Source organism: Narcine bancroftii, chromosome 8 (genome assembly GCF_036971445.1).
Source record: "Narcine bancroftii isolate sNarBan1 chromosome 8, sNarBan1.hap1, whole genome shotgun sequence".
NCBI lineage: Eukaryota > Metazoa > Chordata > Chondrichthyes > Torpediniformes > Narcinidae > Narcine > Narcine bancroftii.
The window spans coordinates 5162621-5185783 of record NC_091476.1 but is presented as its reverse complement, the minus strand read 5'-3'; the positions used below and the strand labels follow the sequence as shown (position 1 = coordinate 5185783).

General features: G+C 40.1%; 2 protein-coding genes across 13 annotated transcripts in view; one reads left to right on the top strand and one right to left on the bottom strand.

The window, feature by feature from the left end:
- Positions 1 to 23163, top strand: part of LOC138740289 (phosphatidylinositol 3,4,5-trisphosphate 5-phosphatase 2-like) — a 208898-nt gene that overhangs the window by 175646 nt on the left and 10089 nt on the right. For both annotated transcript variants that reach the window (XM_069892720.1, XM_069892719.1), the window contains exons 26-27: positions 3842 to 3979; positions 8844 to 9594. In XM_069892720.1, coding sequence (XP_069748821.1) covers positions 3842 to 3979; positions 8844 to 9594 — 889 coding nt within the window. The remainder of the gene's footprint in view (positions 1 to 3841; positions 3980 to 8843; positions 9595 to 23163) is intronic.
- The window catches only part of eda2r (ectodysplasin A2 receptor), a 678182-nt gene continuing 658203 nt past the window's right edge, over positions 3185 to 23163 (bottom strand). For all 11 annotated transcript variants that reach the window (XR_011342800.1, XR_011342797.1, XR_011342807.1 and 8 more), the window contains one exon: positions 3185 to 3330. The gene's annotated coding sequence lies outside the window, so the exon portion shown is untranslated. The remainder of the gene's footprint in view (positions 3331 to 23163) is intronic.

Genomic DNA, 23163 nt, shown 5'->3' with positions numbered 1-23163 from the left:
AACAACTATGTTGTGCATTGCACTTGACCCCAATGTCTTGTTTAACAGCCACATCATTTAATTATCTCCTGAATCCTAAGGAATTTTTGATTGAAGACTTGCACCTTATTTGGCCAATTATACACATGTTGGCTCTTTGAAAATTAATTGAAGTTGACTCTTCTGTCCCTCTTTTACCCATAACCCTTTAAAACCTTCAATTTCTGTCCAACTCCTTGATGAAGGGCTCAAGCCTGAAACATCGGTTATGTATTTTTATCTTTGCTACATAAAGGACACTGTTTGACCTGGTGAGTTTCTACAGCATTTGAGTTTTTACTCTGTCCAACATCCTTTAAAATTCCTTTTGGGATCAACTCCTGGCACTTTTTCAAGTGAAGCATTCCAGATCTAAAAGACCATAAGACATTGGAGCAGAAAATAGGCTGTTCAGCCCATTGAGTCTGTCCCATTTAATCATGATCTGATCCATTTTGGCTGAGAAAAATTCATATCTCTTTGTAAGTTCTTGTGTTAATGATTTCTATGCATGTTCCCACATTACAGCTCATTGTCACAGGGAATAGTCTTTTAATTTCCAACTAGATGTCCCCTCTCCATTTCAAAGAAGACAATTCCAGTTTTCCATTCCCTCATAACTGAAGGTTTCATCTCTGGTAATATTCCATTAAATCCTTGACCATTCTCCATTCAAAATCATTATATACTTCGAAAGTGTGAAGAGTTGACCATAATACTGTATATTTCGGAGTATAAGTCAACCAGCATACAAGTTGACCCCCTCCCCCCTTTTTCAGCCTCATTTTAAGGTTTTTATGGTATAGCCAGTGTCTAAGTTGACCCCAATTTTCTGGCTTCCTGAGGTGCCCTGTTGACCAGCATATACATCAAACCCATAGATTGTGTGGATTGATCTGCTGGGTATTGGCTGGAGGTGATTGCTATCAAGGAGGGTCCATCAACACAACGCAGCACACAACGAAAATATGAAGCAAGGTTTAAGTTGAAAGTGATAGAAATGGCCAAGAAAACCAATAACTGCAGTGCTGCAAGAAAATTGGATGTGCATGAGAAGTTGGTAAGAGATTGAAGGAAGAAAGAAGAGACTTTAAGAAAAATACCAAAAATGCAATGTCCTTTGAGAAAAGGAAGCACTCATTGGCCAGAGTTGAAAAATCACGTTGCAGAATGGGTATGTGAACAGAGGCAAAATTGCTACATAGTCACCCGAAATAAAATACGACCATTTGGATTGCCGTGGGCCAAGTCGCACCCAAACTTCAGTGGTGATTTTGAGGCTACAGTAGGCTGGTGCAATCATTTCATGATCAGGAAATATCTGGTATTATGCCAAAAAAACAAAAATTGACAAAAACTACCAAAAGATCTTGATCATAAAGTTGAGTTTTCACCAGTGTATTATAGGGAACCGGCAGAAACACTAGTTTGCATTGGCAAATATCAAACATGGATGAAACCCCATGAATTTCAACATGAAAGGCAATAGAACTGTAGAATGGAAGGGTGTTAAAACTGAGCAAACCAAAAGTACAAGCCATGGAAAGACCAGGTTTACCATGGTGTTATTGTGCATGGCTGACGGGACAAAGTTAAGACCCATGGTGATCTTCAAATGCAAAATTAAATCTAGAATGAAATTCCCTGCAGGTCGTTTTGTACATTTTCATGAAAAAGAATGGATGAAAATGGAGTAAAACTATGGATAGACAATGTGTGGAACAGGTGGTTTACGCAAAGAATGGAGTTTGCTGGCCTGGGATCTGTTTCGTAGCCACTTAACTGAGAAGACATAGCACTACATAATAATTACATGGTGGTTATCCCGGGTGGTTTGATCTCTATATTCCCACCTCTCGATGACTGCTTGAACAAGCCATTCAAAGACCATGATGAGTGCCGAAAAGTGGTTTACAAAAGGCAGGGCTGCATCAATCAATGTGCTGTGTAACTTCTTGCTCAAGGTTAAAGTCAAGACTGTGATAAAATCATTAAAAAAAAAAGTGCAGAATCTCTTGTGCTATTGATGGCATTGAAGATGATTTATTGTGGGACACTGACGACGAAGTTGAAACCGTCTCATCAGATACGGACTGGAACCCATAAGATGATTGTTGCTTCAGACGATGAGAGCGAAGCGATTTTGAAGGGTTCTAAATACGTTGTTGTTTTCAGACAGTGATAACGATTTTAATGTGGTTGCTTCCCAATGAAAATCTGTCACAGTCGGGGTTTTGTTTGTTTTTCAAGGGTCGACTTATATACTGGATCAGCGCGGATTGGATTTTGAGCTGAATTGACCGTCTCAAAAGTATATCCAGCTTATAAGTTGACCCTCATTTTTTGAGAGTTTTTTTTAGGTTTCACGACTCAACTTGTACAACAAAATAAACATTTCCTCAGACTGGAAACAATAACCGATTTATAAAAACCTAACATACCCCTTTTATAGTTCCTGGCAAACACAAGTAATCCATTTCTTACTCCAATTTAGGGATTTGAGTAAACATGTCCTTTTCATTTTAATAAGGACAAACTTTAAACAAAAGATTCAAGAGAAAAATACTGGGGATGGAACAAATCTGAAATATAATCAGAAAATGCTGAAATCTTCAGTGCATCAGGTTGCATTTCTGATTCTCTGGACTAATACAAGGTCCCTCTGGTCAACTTCAACTGCCGTGATACATCCACAAAACAAAAATTATGAGGTTGTTGATTAAAATCATTCAGGATGTGGGAAAATCTCTTCTGGTAGAAGTCTTTGGAACCCATAGGTCACCAGTTCTTCCTAAGTCATTCTAAATCTTCCACATTGTTCTCCTCCTGCATCCCAAAATAATTAATTTTTTAAAAATCCTGATTTTATATTATTCTGTATTTAAAGTCTGGAATATTATCTGCTCTCATGAGTTCTGTGGAGAGTTGGATCACATGGTGCCCTCCCTATTTTGTGAATGCATTTAAATTTCACTCACCCTGCAATGGGAGAAAATAGGTTTTCTCCCCTGTGATACACATTTGCTCAAGTTCCTGACCTCAGCTATTTAACTGAAGCACTGAAGGAAGAATGGAAACGTGACAGGTCAGTTTTGTGTGCCTGTGACCACTTGGTGGAGATCAGGGGTGGAGCATGCCAATGAGATTTGCAAAAGAGAAAGAAATCTGGAGAGAAAGATGATCTTTTATTCACATAGTGTTTCTGAAGCTGGTGACTGGTTCTGGTCATGAATTCTTGGTTGGTAACAACCCTCTTGTGTTTTCTGGACACATTCTTTAAGTGACATCCAGGCGATGGGTATCTGCAAGCACCTAAGGCAACAGGACAAAAATAACACACTATGATATTAAACCGATGATGATATGGTTATATATCTTTGCCTTTTAAAGTGTGCTGCAGGACTTGCTGAGTTTCTACAGCACTTTTGTATTGGACATCTACAGACTTACTTCACATGATATTCCCCTATATTTCCACATGCATGTTTTGCTCTAAGATCAGGAACAGAGGTCTCAGCTGCTTATTTATCACTTCTTTTTCTAACACTTGTTTGTCACCATTTACTATCAGATTGCACCAGCTGTGAACCGAATGCTCTATGAACTGCACATTCACATAGAATAGGTAAAGTTTTTAGCATGAAATTAAATATTTTTGACATGGAAACAAATAGTTGAAAAGTCAGGTTTCTATTTAACTTAGGAGTACACTTAATGCAAGCCTAATTCCGAATGAGAAATGGCACTGGTTATTATAACAAGTGGTTTCACTCTGAATGAGGAATTTCATGGCATTTCCTTTTACTGAATTGGAACTTCACAGAATCAGTGGAAAAAGATCTGGTCAGAGCTCAACTTTCTCTGAAGATGTCAGCGCAATGTTTTCCAATTCCCCTGATGATCATGGGACTGCTGCCACAGGAAGCAAAGGGAAGGCAAATGAAGAGGCCTTTCAGTCAAGGTATAGTGTTATTCATCACCTTGGAGACAGCACTGAAATGAACCCTTGTCTTCTTATCACTGTCACACTATTACTTTAAAACATTGGATGCTGCCAGGAAGACCGATTAAGCTATGGACCATGTCTGGTCGCTTTGCAATAGGAAGGATGTCATTAAACTGGAAAGGGTGCAGAAAAGATACATGAAGATATTACAGAAATGGAGGGCTTGCAATGTAAGGAGAAACTGCATAGGCCAGGTCTTTTTTTTAACCTGGAGTATAGGAGAAAGAGGGGTAACCTTATGCAGGTATGTAAAATTATGAGGGGCATAGAGAAGATGAATAGTCAGTCCTTTCCACAGGATAGAATAATCTAAAATTAGAGGGCATAGGTTTAAGGTGAGAGTAGAAACTTGCAGGGCAACTTGCAGAGGGTGGGGGTATGTGTAACGAGCTGACAGAAAAAAGCTATAGAGATTGGTGATCTGGAGAAATGTTATTTCGTTGGATTCTATATATACAGTCAAATGATAATCTTGAATTTAAACTTGAATATTTAGACAAACATATGGACAGGAAAGCTTCAGTGATATGGCTGAATGAAGGCAAATGGAACTAGCACAGTTGGGCAACAGGTCAGCATAAATGTGTTGGAGAGAAGGGCCTGATTTTAATTGCTCATGAATAGAATTATTATAGATGGGTTAGGATGAATGTGGGCTGAATGATCTGATTCCGTGCTGTGTGACACTAATGGATGATGTAGATGATAAGCACATTGCCCTTTTATCTCCAAAGGCTGAAACCGAATCTAATTTAAAAAAAATTAGACATTCAGCACGGTAACAGGCCATTTAAGCCCTTGACTCTGTGCCACCCAATTTACACCCAATTAATCTACACCCCCAGTATTTTTGAACAGCGGGAGGAAACTGGAGCCCCTGGGGAGAACCCATACAGATATGGGGAGAATGTACAAACTCCCTTAAGACAGCACGGGATTTGGACCCTGGTCCGAATCACTGGCGCTGTAAAGGTGTTGTGCTAACCGCTACGCCAACCATGTCACTCAGGGAATAAATGATTTTCTTCTGTAAAAGTTATGTGTAGTATAAGTAGTTTTGGACCAATTACTTTGGACACAAGGTCAGACCACAAAGTCACAAAATATTTGACACCAGATTAAAAATTTGTTGTCACAAACAAGTCATGTAATTTGGCAGGATCATAGAGCAAACATTCATATTATATTCATCTTACAACATTACTATGAAAAATTAAAACAATAGTGCACAAAGAGTGAGGCTGTGTCTGTGGTTCACTGATTATTCAGGAATCTGATGGCAGCGGGGAAGAAGCTGTCTTTGTGCCACTGAGTGTTCGTCTTTAGGCTTTTTCCCAGTGGTAGCAGAGTGAAGAGGGCATGGCCTGGGTGGTGGGGGTCCTTGAGATAGAGGCTGTTTTTTTTAAGACACCACCTCATGTGGATGTCCTCGAGGGAGTGAAGTCTGGTGTCTGTGATGTCACTGGCCGAGTTAACAGCCCTCTGGAGTTTATTCTTGTTCTGAGACTTGGTGCCTCCGTACCAGGCAGTGATGCAGTCAGTCAGAATGCTCTCCTCGGTACTCCTGTAGAAGTTTGCAAGAGTCTTCGATGACATACCAAATCTTCTCAGACACTTCACAAAGTATAACTGCTGGTGAGACTTCTTTGTGATTGCATCAACATGGAGGCTCCAGGACAGATTATCAGAGATGTTGACACCCAAGAATTTGAAGTTCTTGACCAACTCCACTACTGAGCCCTGACTTCCCCCTGAAACCCACAATCACCTCCTTGGTTTTGCTGACATTGAACACGTGGTTGTTGTCGTTACATCATTCAACGAAGTGATCTATCTCCCTCCTGTACACTTCCTCGTTGCCGTTTGTGATTCTGCCGACAACTGTGGTGTCACCGGCAAACAAGTAGATAGCATTGGAATTGTGCCTGGCTGGACAGTCGTGGGTGTAGAATGAGTAGAGCAGTGGGATAGCACACATCCTTGGGGTCCGCCTGTGTTGATGATCAATGAGGAGAAGACGTTATTTCCAATTTGTACTGACTGTGGTCTTCCGATGAGAGAGTCAAGGATCCAGTTTTTTTTTGGTGGGGGGTACAGAGGCCTAGAGTTTCTAGCTTCTTGACCAACACTGTGGGAATAACGAAGGCCGAGCTGTAGTCGATGAAGAGTAGCCATATGTACGAACTGCTGATGTTTCCATTTCTCTTATTAGTCTGGCAAAAGTGGAAATATTACTGAGCTCCAGAGATTAAACATTGGAGGAGCCGAATGAATGAATATTACTGCATCCTGTCTGATCTGAAATACTCCAGCGTTGTTGGGTACTTAAGGTCAAATATGCATTGTGAATGAGAAATGGCATTTGAAAAAGCACAATAACTGTCTGATATCTGTCCATCAGCTCACTTCAAGAGAAAAAGGAAAGATCACAAAGGGAGATAAATACAGAGCTGACATTTTTGAAGAATGCCTTCAAATAATTCCTGCAGCACTCTCTGCTTTCAGACCAACATTTATATAAATCATTCAAACTCGAGTCATTGAAGGGACAACACAGCATCCCTCATTAGAGTGACACTGAAGAAGAGAAGTAGCATTGTGTACAGATTGAAGCATGTTTACAGGGCTATGACCTCATCCTGCTGTTAAATTATAAGATGGACTATTGATTAGAGAACACGTGTTTGGGTCTTTCCATTGCATGTAGGAAATTCAAATTACATTCAATTTAGGCATAGAACGGGCCCATACCCCCAAATACACTAATTAACCTACAATCCCCATACGTTTTTGAAGGGTGGGAGAACCTGGAGGAAGCCCATGCAAATACATAGAGAATATACAAGTGCCTTACAGTCAGCACTGGGTTCAAACCCGTGTCACTGCTACTGTAATACCATCACACTAACCACCATGCTAACCATGCAGCCCAGTTAGACTAATCTCACCTTCTGGTATCATAGAATTAAATTAATTTCTTTATTGTGATATGTACTGAGATGCTACATGCTCTCCGAGCAAGTCAACTCACATGGCAGATTCTTCCTTTGGCTTGGCTTCGCGGATGAAGATTTATGAAGGGGTAATGTCCACGTCAGCTGTAGGCTCGTTTGTGGCTGACAAGTCCGATGCAGGACAGGCAGACACGGTTGCAGGGGAAAATTGGTTGGTTGGGGTTGGGTGTTGGGTTTTTCCTCCTTTGTCTTTTGTCAGTGAGGTGGGCTCTGCGGTCTTCTTCAAAGGAGGTTGCTGCCCGCCAAACTGAGAGGCGCCAAGATGCACGGTTTGAGGCGATATCAGCCCACTGGCAGTGGTCAATGTGGCAGGCACCAAGAGATTTCTTTAGGCAGTCCTTGTACCTCTTCTTTGGTGCACCTCTGTCACGGTGGCCAGTGATGAGCTCGCCATAGAACACGATCTTGGGAAGGCGATGGTCCTCCATTCTGGAGACGTGACCTACCCACCGCAGTTTGATCTTCAGCAGCGTGGATTCGATGCTGTCGGCCTCTGCCATCTTGAGTACTTCGATGTTGGAGATGGCAGATAATGCATTAACACACAACAATATGGGGATTAGTGCTACACAATTGTGCATGGTATCAATAAAAGGTACAGTCAAAAATAGTGAAAGGGCATCATCTTTTGACAGTGTGAGATCCATTTAAGATTCTGATAACAGCAGGAAATAAACTGTCCTTAAATCTGGAGGTTCTTTTTTTTTAAGTTCATGTATCTTCTACCTCATCGAAGGGGGGGGATAGGAAGAGAATATGCGTGGAGTGGGATTGTGACCTGGAAGGTCACAGTTGTGACCTGCTGGACCTAGTACTGGGAGGTAAGATGGGTGGCTCTTTTCAACTAGTATGAATGGGCCAAATGGCCACGTCCCTGTGGTATAGTTTCTATGAATGGCATATCTTCCATTCAATTATCTGTCTTGCATTCCAGGGCTGGAGTTGATGCCATTTAGTGTCACTTCCAACGAATAATCAGGAAGGGAGTGCCCTATGACCACTCTAATCTTTCATGCTTGACGCTCAGTCTGCAGAAGGACCTCAACAACAACCCTTTCATCAGGATCAAAGTGCCGGCAATTCTTTTTTCTCCCATTGATGTAGCTCGACTCGCTGACTTCCTCCAGCTGATTCCAGCATCTGTGTTCTCTCCTGTGTCTCCAGCCTTTCGTGCACTTTAATCGTGCCTCATGCACTTGTGCTCCATGCACACTTCCTACAAAAATAACTAGATAAATACCAGAGATGGGATTTCTCGATCGTTTCCCCCTCTTTCCTAGTTGAATGTAAGTGAGGATCATTACAGAATCATGAAGCTACCTTATCTTGATTAACTCGGCAGAGACCATAGTTAGTACATCTAAAGATCTTGTACCTTATTGCAACCTGCTGTCAAGTAAAGATTTTAGTTCCAAAATATCAGTTAGCTGGCAGGAGTTGGTCCCCTACAAAGTGAATGGTGATTTCTGAGTACAAGTGATGATGGCGATGTATCAATTTGTAACTTTTATATATTCAGGGGAAGGGTTCACATTATTTCCTTCGAAAGAGCAGCAAAAAAGACTAAAAACTCTTTGTAATTATTGGATGCTGTTGGAACAGTGTCCTTAGGAAGTTGTCCTGGGAACATTGGGAGAGCACTACTTGTTCCTGCAGAATCCAGATTCCTGGACCAGATTTTGGGATAGGTATTCAGGAGAGCTAAATGTGGTGTTAGTACATCTGAAACCTCTAGCACTTACTCAAAATGACCTTGAATTAAGGATAAATGATAATCTGCAATAATCTTCATATTTTATTTTCAGGCTGAAACCAAATAGCACTGCAGACGATGATCCTCACTCAAACAGTTTCAACAACCCAGCCTATTTTGTACTTGAAGGACTCCCTTACTCCCAATCTGGGACAAGCTGTCAGGAAAATCCAGGGAATCCGGTGTTGAAACCTATCCCCAGGAACAAGGCACACCCTCTTCCTCCAACACCAATGGAGAAGCCAAAGGATTACCCTCTCCGACACCTAAACAATGAAGGTGGTTCCCCTGAGCATGAAGGCCCTTTAGATCAAAACCAACACGTGTTCCATAAACAGATGGAAGTTGAAATGCAGAACAACCCACTCTATGCCAGCTCTGAAGATGTTTGGGGTAAGCCACCTTCACAGGCCAAAGTTAGCCAAGAGTGGCTCAAGAGTCCAGCACTAGCTAGGGACCCTGTTGAGTTCAAAGCTCGCACCATGACACCGAAGGTCAGGCCCCAGCTGGCGGCCAAGGGTGGGCCTAAAGCTTGCCTGATCAATGAGGTCAAAGACAAGATCAGTGAAAGGAGGTCAGAGGAGCTATTTGTTAGCCACATGGTAAAACTGTTGAGTGATAAGGACCGTCAGTCCAACAGAGGCGAGCTACCCGTTCCTGTTCGCGAGCGACCTGCCAAAAGTCCTCGGCTGCCGGCGAGGAACAAAGCACCAGAGGTTCAGCCTCGACCTACAAGGGCTGACTGTGCACACCTGAATGTGCCTCCCCCATTGCCAGTCAAGAGCAGGACAATGGAACTTGGGGTAAGTCATGGAAAATAAAGGTGAATTAATTGTTTTATTATTACCCAACTGATCCACCACATTTGTGTTTCAAGCAAACCTAATTCATATCATACATGCAAATGAAAATCCATCTCCCCAAATACCTTGTGGAAAGGCGAGGTAGTTTGGGCAGGAGGTGAGAGGAGCAGTGCCGAGGAGAAAGCGACGGGGCCAGTAGATAAAAAGGAGAGAGCAGGAGAGTGGAGCTTTTTTTAAAAAAAAGGCGTGGTAGGCAAACAGTTAAGTTTTTTAATTTTTTTATTTTTCACACTATAAACCATATTGACCAAGAAACATACAGACATTTTTTTGTCTTGAATATATACAGTGTCATTTTCTCCCCCTTATTCCCCGCTCACTCCCCTCCCTCCCTCACTCCTTTCCCCATTTATTTAAAGTTCAATCTATATGATACATTAAACCCGTTAAACAATGTTGTCACTTAATAAAAATAAACAAGAAATTTTACTGAGTCAGTTCTTTTCGTTGTCTTCTCCTTCTGTCATTTTAGGTGGTGGAAGTCCACGGTAGGTTTTCTCTATTGTGTTTCATGTATGGTTCCCATATTTGTTCGAATATTGTAATGTTATTTCTTATATGTTATTTTTTCTTATGGAATACATTTATTCATTTCTATATACCATTGTTGTATTCTCAAGTTATCTTCTAATTTCCAGGCTGACATAATACATTTTTTTGCTACAGCTAGGGCTATCATAACAAATCTTTTTTGTGCTCCATTCAAATCGAGTCCAAATTCTTTATTTCTTATATTACTTAGGAGGAAAATCTCTGGGTTTTTTGGTATATTGCTTTTTGTGATTTTATTTAATATCTGGTTTAGATCTTCCCAAAGTTTTTTACTTTCTCACATGTCCAGATTGCTTGAATTGTTGTTCCCATTTCCTTTTTACAGCGAAAACCTCTGTCTGATACTGTTGGGTCCCATTTATTTAACTTTTGAGGTGTGATGTATAGCCTGTGTATCCAGTTATATTGTATCATACATAACCTCGTGTTTATTGTATTTCTCATAGTTCCGGAGCACAGCTTCTCCCATGTTTCATTCTTTATGTTTAGATCTTGTTCCCATTTTTGTTTAGGTTTACCGTTTGTTTCCTCGTTCTCCTTTTCTTGCAGTTTGATGTACATGTTTGTTATAAACTTTTAAATTATCATTGTGTCTGTAATCACATATTCAAAATTGCTTCCTTCTGGTAACAACCGTGGATAACAAGGGAAATTAGAGACAGCATTGGGTCCAAAGAGAGAGCATATCAATTGGCCAAAAAAAGTACCGCAACCGAAGACTGGGAGCAGTTCAAGATGCAGCAAAGAAGGACAAAGGGATTAATCAAGAGAGCAAAAATAAATTATGAAAGTAAGCTTGCGGCAAATATAAAAACCAACTGCAAAAGCTTTTATAGCTATGTCAAGAGGAAAAGATTGGTGAAATCCAGAGTAGGTCCCTTGCAGTCGGAATCAGGGGAATATATAATGGGGAATAAGGAAATGGCAGATCAATTAAAATTCTTACTTTAGTTCTGTTTTTACAAGAGAGGATGCAAATAACCTCCCAAGGATGTTGGGAAACATAGAGACTAATGCAAGGGAGGAACTGAAAGAAATCAATATCTCTAAGGACATGGTCTTGGGGAAATTGATGGGATTGAAGGCAGATAAATCCCAAGGGCCTGATAATCTACATCCTAGGGTACTTAAGGAAGTGGCCATTCAGATAGCAGATGCTTTAAGAAATATTTTCCAGAACTCGATAGACAGGATCAGTATCCATGGATTGGAGGGTAGCTAATGTTACCCCACTATTTAAAAATGGGGGTAGAGAAAAAGCGGGGAATTATCGGCCGGTGAGCCTTACATCTGTAGTGGGTAAAATGATGGAATCCATTATTAAGGATGTAATAGCGGAGCATATGACTAGCAGAGAAGGGATTGGACGGAGTCAACATGGATTTACAAAAGGTAAATCGTGCTTGACAAATCTATTGGAATTCTTTGAGATGGTGACAGGTAAAGTAGATGGAGGCGAGCCAGTGGATGTGGTGTACCTGGATTTCCAAAAGGCCTTTGATAAGGTCCCGCAAAAACGACTGGCTTCCAAAATCAAGGCTCGTGGGATTGGGGGCAAAGTATTGATGTGGATTGAGAACTGGCTGGCAGGTAGAAGACAGAGAGTTGGGATAAATGGCTCGTTTTCTGAGTGGCAGGCGTTGACCAGTGGGCTACCACAGGGATCTGTACTGGGACCCCAGCTGTTCACAATTTACATTAATGATGTGGATGAGGGGATTGGATGTAATATCTCCAAATTTGCAGATGACACGAAGCTAGGAGGGGTTGTGTGCACGGAAGAGGGGGTCAGGAAGCTCCAGTGTGATTTGGATAAATTGAGGGACTGGGCAAATACATGGCAAATGCACTACAATGTGGATAAATGTGAGGTTATCCACTTTGGTAATACAAACCGGAGGGCAGATTACTATTTGAATGGCAATAGATTAAGAGATGGGGAAGTGCAGAGAGACCTAGGGGTACTTGTACATCAGTCTCTGAAGGCAAGCATGCAGGTACAGCAGGCGGTTAAAAAGGCAAATGGTATGTTGGCCTTCATATCAAGAGGGTTTGAGTATAGGAACAAGGATACCTTACTGCAGCAGTACATGGCCTTGGTGAGACCCCTTCTGGAGTATTGTGTGCAGTTTTGGTCACCTTATCTAAGGAAGGATGCTCTTGCAATGGAGGGAGTGCAGAGGCGATTCACCAGGCTGATACCTGGAATGGCAGGAATGACTTATGAGGAAAGATTGCGCAAATTGAGATTGTACTCGCTGGAGTTTAGAAGATTGAGAGGGGATCTCATAGAGACCTATAAAATTCTGGCAGGACTGGACAGAATGGATGCGGAAGGGATGTTTCCAATGGTGGGAAAATCCAGAACCCGGGGCCATGGTTTGAGGATAATAGGCAAACCATTTAGGACCGAGATGAGGAGGAATTTCTTGACCCAGAGGGTGGTGAATCTGTGGAATTCATTGCCACAGAGGGCAGTAGAGGCAGGTTCATTAAATATATTTAAGAGGGAATTAGATCTCTTTCTTCAGTATAAGGGTATTAAAGGTTACGGAGAGAAGGTGGGGACGGGGTACTGAACTTTAAGATCAGCCATGATCTCGTTGAATGGCGGAGCAGGCTCGAAGGGTCGAATGACCTACTCCTGCTCCTATCTTCTATGTTTCTATGTTACCTCAGACTGTTTCCCAATTTGTCCTTCAAGTAGGTTTTCAGTTGGTGGTATGCAAACATTGTATCATGAGTTATATTTATCCTTCATTTGTTCAAAGGATAATAATTTATTTCCCGAAAAACAATTTTCTATTCTTTTGATCCCTTTTCTCTCCCATTCTCTGAAGGAAAGGTTATCTATTGTGAAAGGGATTAGTTGATTTTGCGTCAATATTAGTTTTGGTAGTTGGTAATTTGTTTTATTCCTTTCTACGTGAATCTTCTTCCAAATGTTGAGCAGATGATGCAATACTGGTGAATTCCTACGTTGCACCAATTTTTCATCCCATTTATATAGTATATGTTCAGATATCTTCTCCCCTATTTTATCTAGTTCTAATCTGGTCCAATCTGGCTTTTCCCTTGTTTGATAAAAATCTGATAGGTATCTTAATTGTGCGGCTCTATAATAATTCTTAAAGTTTGGTAGTTGTAAGCCTCCTTGTTTGTACCATTCTGTTAATTTATCTAGTGCTATCCTCAGTTTCCCCCCTTTCCATAAGAATTTCCTTATTATTTTCTTTAGCTCCTTGAAGAATTTCTGTTAGGTGAATTGGTAATGACTGAAATAGGTATTGTATCCTTGGGAAGATGTTCATTTTAATACAGTTTATCCTTCCTATCAGTGTTAGTGGTAAGTCTTTCTAATGCTCTAAGTCATCTTGTAATTTTTTAATTAATGGATGATAATTTAGTTTATATAGATGGCCGAGATTTTTATTTAGTTGTATACCTAGGTATCGCATTGCTTGTGTTTGCCATCTAAATGGTGATTCTTTCTTAAACTTTGTGAAATCCGCACTATTCATTGGCATTGCTTCACTTTTATTTGTGTTGATCTTGTACCCCGATACTTTTCCATATTCCTTCAATTTCCTATGTAATTCTTTTATCGATATTTCTGGTTCTGTTAAGTATATTATAACGTTATCTGCAAATAGACAGTGAGGGAGATAGTGGACATCCCTGCCTTGTTGATCTGCTTAAGTTAAATTGTTTTGATATATATCCATTTACTGTCACTTTCACCAATGGCCCCTTATATAATGCTTTAATCCAATTAATATATTTCTCTGGTAAGCTGAATTTTTGTAGTACTTTGAATAAATAATTCCATTCTACTCTGTCAAAGGCCTTCTCTGCATCTAAAGCAACCACTACTGTTGGAGTTTTATTTCCTTCTACTGCATGAATTAAGTTAATAAATTTACAGATATTGTCCGTTGTTCGTCTTTTTCTAATAAATCCAGTTTGTTCTAGATTTACTATTTTTGGTACATAGTCGGCCAATCTGTTTGCTAATAGTTTAGCTATTATCTTATAATCTAGAGATATTGGTCTATATGATGCTGGTGCTAGTGGATCTTTCCCCATTTTTGGTATTACTGTAATTATTGCTGTTTTGCATGAATCTGGTATGCTTTGTGTTTTATCAGTCTGGCTGATTACTTCCAGGAGGGGAGGAATTAATGTCTTTAAATGTTTTATAGAATTCTATTGGGAGTCCATCCTCTCCTGGTGTTTTATTGTTCGGTAGTTTTTTTAATATCTCCTGTAATTCTTCTATTTCAAATGGTTTTATGAATTTATTTTGCTCCTCTGTTTATAATTTCGGTAGTTCAATTTTAGTTAGAAATTCATCTATTTTGTCTTCTTTCCCTTCGTTTTCAGTTTGATATAGTTGTCCGTAGAATTCCCTGTAGTTTTCATTGATCTCCGTTGGATTATAAGTAATTTGTTTGTCCTTTTTCCTTAATGCCAATACCATTCTTTTAGTTTGTTCTGTCTTAAGCTGCCACGCTAAATTTTGTGCATTTTTTCTCCTAGCTCATAATATTTCTGTTTTGTCTTCATTATGTTCTTCTCCACCTTATATATTTGTAGTGTTTCATATTTTATTTTTTTGTCTGCCCATTCTCTTCTTTTAGTTGTATTTTCCTTTATTGCTAATTCTTTTCTGTATTTGTTATTTCCCTTTCCAACTGTTCTGTTTCCCAATTGTAGTCCTTCTTCATCTTCGTTACATAACTTATTATTTGCCCTCTGATGAACGCTTTCATTGCGTCCCATAGTATAAACTTATCTTTCACTGATTCCGTATTTATTTCAAAGTACATTTTAATTTGTCGTTCAATGAATTCTCTAAAATCCTGTCTTTTAAGTAGCATGGAGTTTAATCTCCTTCTATACATTCTTGGTGGGATGTCCTCTAGCTCTATTGCCAATAACAGGGGTGAGTGATCCGATAATAGTCTAGCTTTATATTCCGTTTTCCTAACTCTCCCTTGAATGTGGGCTGATAACAGGAATAGGTCTATTCTTGAGTATATTTTGTGTCTACCCAAATAATATGAATATTCCTTTTCCTTTGGGTGTTGTTTCCTCCATATATCCAAAAGTTGCATTTCTTGCAATTATAAATTTGATTACTTTGTTCTTTCTGTTAGTTTTTTTTCCAGTTTTATCCATATTTGAGTCCAAATTGGTTAAAATCCCCTCCTATTAGTATGTTCCCTTGCGTATCTGCTATCTTCAAAAAGATATCTTGCATAAATTTTTGATCTTCTTCATTAGGTGAGTATACATTGAGTAAATTCCAAAATTCTGAATATATCTGACATTTTATCATTACATATCTCCCTTCTATTTTGATTGGTACATTTTTATTGATTAATATAGCTACTCCTCTGGCTTTTGAATTATATGACGCTGCTGTTACATGTCCTATCCAATCTCTCTTTAATTTCTTGTGTTCCACTTCAGTTAGATGTGTTTCTTGTACGAATGCTATATCAATTTTTTCTTTTTTCAGTAAATTTAACAGTTTCTTCCTTTTGATTTGGTTATGTATTCCATTAATATTTAAATCATATAGTTCAACATAGTCATTTCATACTTTGTTTATCTTTCCTTTCCGTTTCCTCATCACCACCTTTCCTTCTTATCCATTTCTGCTTTCTTTTTTTGAACACATTATAAGACAACATTTCTAAAACATAAAATATTTCCACTATTCTCATATCTAAAATTCCTTTAACCCCAATAGTCCCTCCCCTTTCTGAGTTGCCCTTTGTCCCTTGTTGGGCAACCACATCTCCCCTCTCCATTTGGATTTGTGAATCCACTCGCAAGTGTCAACTGATTTCGCAGTGACTGTTATTCTTCCCCACCCAGCCCCCCCAGAAATGATTTTAATCTTCATATATAACAAAGATCATTCTCTTAATTCCCTCCTTACTTCCTTTCTTCCCTTTCTTTCCCTTCTTAGTTCTTACTTATACTTTATTCTTCCTCTTCATATATAGTTTGTTGTCATTTTTGTTCTTGTTACATCTCTTCATCTCTCTGTCTGTTTTGTAGTTGTTCTGCAAGTTTTCGTGCTTTTTCCGGATCCGAGAATAGTTTGCTTTGCTGCACCGGGATAACTATTTTAAGTACCGCTGGGTATTTTAACATAAATTTATAACCTTTTTCCATAGGGTCGTTTTTGCTGCATTAAACTCCTTCCTCCTCTTCAGGAGTTCAAAACTTATATCTGGATAGAAAAAAAATTTTTGACCCTTGTATTCCAGTGGTTTTTTGTCTTCTCTTATTTTTTTTCATTGCCTTCTCCAATATATTTTCTCTTGTTGTATATCTTAGGAATTTTACTAAAATGGATCTTGGTCATCTTCCTTAAGGCCCACTATCTTTATATTGTTTCTTCTATTACAATTTTCCATTATATCTATCTTCTGAGCTAATAGCTCCTGTGTCTCTTTAACTTTTTTATTAGATTCTTCTAATTTCTTTTTTTAAGTCATCTACCTCCATTTCTATGGCTGTTTCTCGTTCTTCCACCTTGTCTACTCTTTTTCCTATATCTGTCATGATCATCTCTAATCTATTCACTTTTTCTTCTGTACTTTTAATTCTTCTTTTTATTTCACTGAATTCTTGTGACTGCCATTCTTTTACTGTTTCCATATATTCTTTAAAAAATATATATCCATGTACTTGCCCTTCCCTTCATCTTCCATTTCTCTGTGTTCTTCCCCTCTTCTTCTGAGTCCACTCCAGGATCTGTGTCCTTTACGCCTGTCTCTTCTGATTTTCTTGTTGGGTTGTTTATTTTATTTTGTTGGGTATTTTTGTTCTTCTTATTTTTATTAAAAGTGTCTTGGTGTTGGTCTTCTTCCTCTGGGTTGGTCATCTGTTGTTTCTTTGATTTCCTATTTTTATTCTCTTCCTTCTTGTTCCCGTTATTTTCTCTGTTTTCCTGTTGAGAGTCTTGCTGTCGTATTATACTTGTCTGTTTCAGCTGTGAAGATTTACTCCTCAGCTGGTCCCCCCCCCGTTGGTGTTGTTTTTGTCTTGTGCATCGCGCACGCGCAGTTGCGCACTTTTGTTTGGCTCCGTGAGCCATCTTTGTAGTCCTGAGTTCGGGGTTTCCACTGACCTCAGGCAGTGGACTTCTCTCTCCACGGCGGGCTTCCTCGTACCGGTAAGGTCTTCACCTTCCTCTTCCGACGTCCTTCCTTCTTTTCTTCCCGTTGTTTTTGGTTTTTCTTTCTTTGCTGCCATTTTCTCCACACTTTCACTTTCAATTTGTTCTGGTTTCTGTGTTAGTGACTTTGTTTTTTCTCTACCTTTTTTTTTTAACTTTTCTGGAGAGGGCTGGTATTTTCTTACTGGTCATTACTCCATCACGTGACTTACTCGGCAAACAGTTAAGTTGAGTATTGTTTTTGGGAGTGAGTAATTGGGGTAATTGAGTTCATTGGTGGGGCCATAAAAGGAGGGGAAAAGTCAGGCAGCGGCCCAGTGAGTGTGTGGCACAGAGAAGGAGTGGGACTTAGAGTCTTTGGCTCACAAGGCTTCGGCAAGCAGAGGTTGAGCTTGTTTGCATTAAGGTGAGGCTGGTTCATTGCTTATTTGTTGCTTTAGTTTTTCTTTCCATTGCATTTGAGGAAAGGGAGAGAGAAAGGACGAGTGTGAGAGCAGTTTGCTGTTCTCCGTGTCAGATGTGGGAGGTCCTGGAGTCTTCTAGCCTCCCGGACATCCATATCTGCGCCAGGTGTGCTGAGCTGTGGCTTCTCAGGGACCGTGTTAGGAAACTGGAGCTACAGCTTAATGACCTCGCTCTGGTCAGGGAAAGTGAGGACATCATGGACAGGAATTACAGCCAGGTACAAGTGGGTCACAGTTAGGAGAGGGAAGGGGAAGAGTAGGGTGCTCAAGAGGATCCCTGTGGCTGTAACCCTCAATAATAAGTACTCCTCTTATTGTTGGGGTGGGGGAGTGGAACAGCCTAACTGGGGGAAGCAACAGTGGCTGTACCTCTGGCACAGAGTCAGAAAGAAGGAGGAGGGCAATAGTCATAGGGGACTCAATGGTTAGGAGGACAGATAGGGGATTATTTGGATGCAGTAAGGAGAACCAGATGGTGATTTGCCTCCCTGGTGCCAGAGTCCAGGATTTTGCTAAAGTGGGAGGGAGATGAACCAGAAGTCGTGGTACATGTAGGTACTGTTACTAGCCCAAAGGACCCCAAAACCCAGCAGCAATAGACATTCACCAAGACAAGTAGTTACTTAAACAAAAGTTGTTTTTAATTATCTTTAAACATTAAAACAGAATCAAACTTTAACTTATCTCTATACTTAACTAACCCAAATTAACCCCTTCTAATTCTAAGCGGACGTGTATGTAATGTGTGTGTAAATTTAAGAAAAGTTCTTTGGTTCACAGTTCAATCTCACTTCTCCTTCTTCCAAGTTCTCTGGATGCAGGCAATTCTTATACTGTGCACAGAATTTAACATGTATAAAGTTTACCATTCAGGAAGGTTCTTGTAGGGTTTGCAGAGAGGAATTTGTTGTTCCAGGATTTCCACAACTGAGATACCACCATTAGTCACCTCAATATCTCACTGACGAAATTTACTCCATCAGGATTCTCCAGATGATAACCTCTTTCTTTCAGGTTATCACAGAGTTCCTTTCTGTTCCACTTATTCCAAGAGAAACATTTCCAACCAGCTCTTCCTGGCTTGCACTGTTCAGCTGCTTTCAGTGTCACACATACACTGGCTGAGAGAGCTTGCTGAGATTGGTCTCACCTCTCTCTCTCTCTCTCTCTCCTACTGAGACTCCCAGAAAGCCCATGTGACTCTCTCACTTGCAAAAACCCCCACCTTCTTCAGCAAACCACAGGAGTTCTCTCCCTTGGTCAAGCTGTTATCTGAGGTAAACAAAACCCAGGAGTGACCCTTCTTTGAGCACTTTGCAGAAAGGTCAGAAGCCTTGTAGTTATCCAACCATCCAGCCTGTCTCCAATTCCAAACAGGAATTGTCTATTCATTTCATGACATCATTTCAATTAGCACCTTCTTGTGAAATGTGCATAAAAGTCTCCAAAGTTTCTGCAATGTTCCTGAATATGAATTCTTCAGTCTTTCAAATAAGATCTGTTTTAAAATGTATGTATGTATGTAACCTACTCTAATTTTACCAAATTCCTCCCAATATTTATCCATTACAGTACCAATGACATAAGGAGCAATAGAGAAGAGGTCATGAAAAGTGAGTACAGGGAATTAGCCAGGGAGTTGAAAAGGACCGTGAAGGGAGTAATCTCAGGATTGCTGCTGTGCTACGTGACAGTGAGAGGAGGAATAGAATGAGGTGGAGGATAAATGTGTGGCTGAAGGGGTAGAGCAAGGGGCAGGGATTCAAGTTTCTGGATCATTGGGACCATTTTTGGGGTAGGTGTGACCTGACAGGTTGCACGAGACCAGGATCCTGGTGGGGACATTTTCTAAGGCTACTTAGGAGACTTTGAACTAGAATCGTTGGGGGATGAGAACCAAATGGAAGAGAACAGCAAGGAGAAGGTTAGATTGCAAACAGAGAAAGCTTGTAGACAGTGTTTGAGGGTGGAAAGGCAGGTGATAGAGAAGGGAAATGCTCTGTATGAAGATGGAGGGGAGATGAAAGTAAAAGAACATAATAGAGTTGTTTGTAAAAGTAGGGGCAAACAGAGAGTAAGAAGTGAGAAATCTCTGAAATGCATATACTTTAATGCTAGGAGCATTGTAAGGAAGGTGGACGAGCTGAGGATGTGGATAGACACTTGGCAGTATGACATGGTAGCAATTAGTGAAACGGTTGCAGGACAGATGTGATTAGCAACTAACTATTTTCTGAATTTTGTTGCTTTAAGTGTGATAGAATTGGAGGGGCAAGAGAGGGTGGTGTAGCATTGCATGTCAGAGAAAATATTACAGTGGTGCTTGGGTAGGATAGATTAGAGGGCTCATCCAGGGAGGCTATTTGGGGAGAATTAAGGAATGGGAATGGGGTAGTTAAATTACAGGGGTATATTATAGACCACCTAATGGGGAACGAGAACTAGAGGAGCAAATTTGTAGGGAGATAGCAGATATTTGTAATAAGCACAGGGTTGTGATTGTGGGAGATTTTAATTTTCCACAAATAGATTGGGAAACCCATTCTGTCAAAGGGCTGGATGAGTTGGAGTTTGTAAATGTGTGCAGGATAGTTTTTTTTACAGCAATATGTAGAGGTACCGACTAGAGAAGGGGGAGTGTTGGATCTACTGTTGGGGAATGAGATAGGCCAGGTGACGGAGGTATGTGTTGGGGAGCACTTCGGGTCCAGTGATCATAGTGCCATTTGCTTCAATGTAATTATGGAAAGGGATAGGTCAGGGCCTAGGGTTGAGGTTTTCAAGTGGGGGAAAAAGCGAGATTTGAGGAGATGCAAAAGAACTTATGAGGAGTGGATTGGGATGATTTGTTTTATGGGCAGAATGTAGTAGAGAAATGGAGGTCTTTTAAAGGTGAGATTTTGAGGGTTGAAAGGCAGGGTCAAAAGTTTGAGAGAGCCATGGATTTCACGGGATATTGGAAACTTAGTTCAAAAAAAGAGGGGATTCTGTGGATAAATTAAGGAGAACTGGATGGTGGTTTGCCTCTCTGGTGCCAGGGTCCGGGAGGCAACTACAATAAATACGAGAAAGAACTAAAAAAGATGTTCAGAGAATATGTTAAATGTAAAAAGAATCTTAAGAAATAAATTAGAAAAGCTAAAAGGTATGAGATGGCTTTAGCAAAAAGGGTGAAAATAAATCCAAAGGGTTTCTACAAATATGTTAACTGTAAAGGGAGGGTGAGGGATAAAATTGGATCCTTAGAGAATCAGAGCGGACAACTGTGTTTGGAGCCAAAAGAGTTGTGGGGGGGGGGGGGGGGATCTTGAACTATTTATTTTCTTTGGTATTCACTAAGGAGAAAGATATTGAACTGTGCAGGGTAAAGGAAGCAAATAGGGTAATAATGGAGATTATAGTGATTAAGAAAGAGGAAGTACTGGAGCTTTTGAAGCATATAAAGGTGGATAAGTCTCCAAGTAGCAACGGGATTTTCCCCAGGACCTTGAGAGAAGATGGTGAGGAAAGAGCAGAGGCTCTGGCAATGATTTTTCAAATGTCATTAGAGACGGGTATCGTGCCGAACAATTGGAGCATTGTACATCTGGTTCTGTTCTTTATAAAGGGTTTGAGGAACAAGCCTAGCAATTATCAGCCTCTAAGTTTAACGTCTGTGGTAGGAAAATTAATGGAAAATGTTCTTAGAGATGGTGTATATCTAAGTATCTGGAGAGACAGGGTCTGATCAGGAACACTCAACATGTATTTGTGTGTGGAAGATCATGTTTGACCAATCTTGTTGAATTTTTTGAAGTGGTGACAAGGAATGTTGATGAGGGTAGAGCAGTGGATGTTGTCTTTTGGACTTCAGTAAGGCCTTCGATAAGGTTCCACATGGAAGGTTAGTTAGGAAGGTTCAGTCGTTAGGTATTAATTTTGAGATAGTCAAATGGATTCAACAGTGGCTGGAAGGGAGATGCCAGAGAGTTATAGTGGATAACCATTTGCCATGTTGGAGGCCAGTGACAAGAAGTGTGCTTCAGGGATCTGTATTGGGTCCATTGCTGTTTGTCATATACATTAATGATCTGGATGATGGGGTGGTAAATTGGATTAGTAAATATGCAGATGATACTTAAAATAGGTGGAATTGTGGATAATGAAGAAGGTTTTCAAAGATTGCAGAGGGATTTGGACTGCTTAGAAGAGTGGGCTGCAAGATAGAGAGAGTGCAGAGAAGATTTACGAAAATGTTACCTGGGTTTCAGAATCCAGATTACAAAGAAAGATTGAGCAGATTGGGTCTTTATTCTTTGGAGCGTAGAAGGTTGAGAGGGGATTTGATAGAGGTATTTAAGATTATGAGAGGGATAGATGGAGTTGATGTGGATAGGCTTTTTCCATTGAGAGTAGGAGAGATTGAAACAAGAGGTTAAGAGTTAAGGGAAAAAAGCTTAGAAGTAACATGAGGAGGAACTCCTTTACTCAGAGTATGGTGGCTGTATGGAATGAGCTTCTGGAAGAAGTAGTGGTGGCAGGGTCAATTTTGTAATTTAAGGAAAAATTGGATAGGTATATGGGTGGGAGGGGAATGGAGGATTATGGGCAGGGTAATGGAGGGTTATGGGCAGGGTGCAGGTAGGTGGAACTAGAGGAGAGGACTTAGTTCATTGTGGACTAGAAGGGCCAAAATGGCATGTTTCCGTGCTGTAATTGTTATATGGTTATATATGTGTTGCCAAAGATAGGACTGAGATGTATAAGCGTGGCCACTCCCTTATTTGAGGTAAATTGAATATTATGGTTGGATTTGTCAATCCTGGGAAAGTCGTCAAATAAATGGATTAATCCAAAGGCCTGGACAAATGGCTCGGAGACTTTACAATGGCAAATGGGGAATTTAAATATAATTAAATAAATCTAAAATAAATTCCAGCTAGAATCAGTGATAGAGGTTACTGAAACTCCTGAATTGTTGTAAGAACTAATATACCTTGGCCATCTGACCCATATAACAATTGACTTCCCAGGTGCCCTTTCATGTAGTAGAGCAACCCAATGAGAAGGACCAATGATAGAAACAAATTCCGGCCTTTGCAGCAATACTTACATCCTGCAAATGAATGAACAAATATGTCTGCAATTAAAAAGGGGCAAATTAACTCAATGTATGTGTTTATGCATTTGGTGAATTGCTTTGAATCTTTCTCAACTTTTACAATCTTTATATGTTTGAGTTTATTTGTTTCGGTTAACTTTTAAGATGAGTCATTTTTTTTATTATTCCCTTTTTCAAACTGGGACTGGAATACT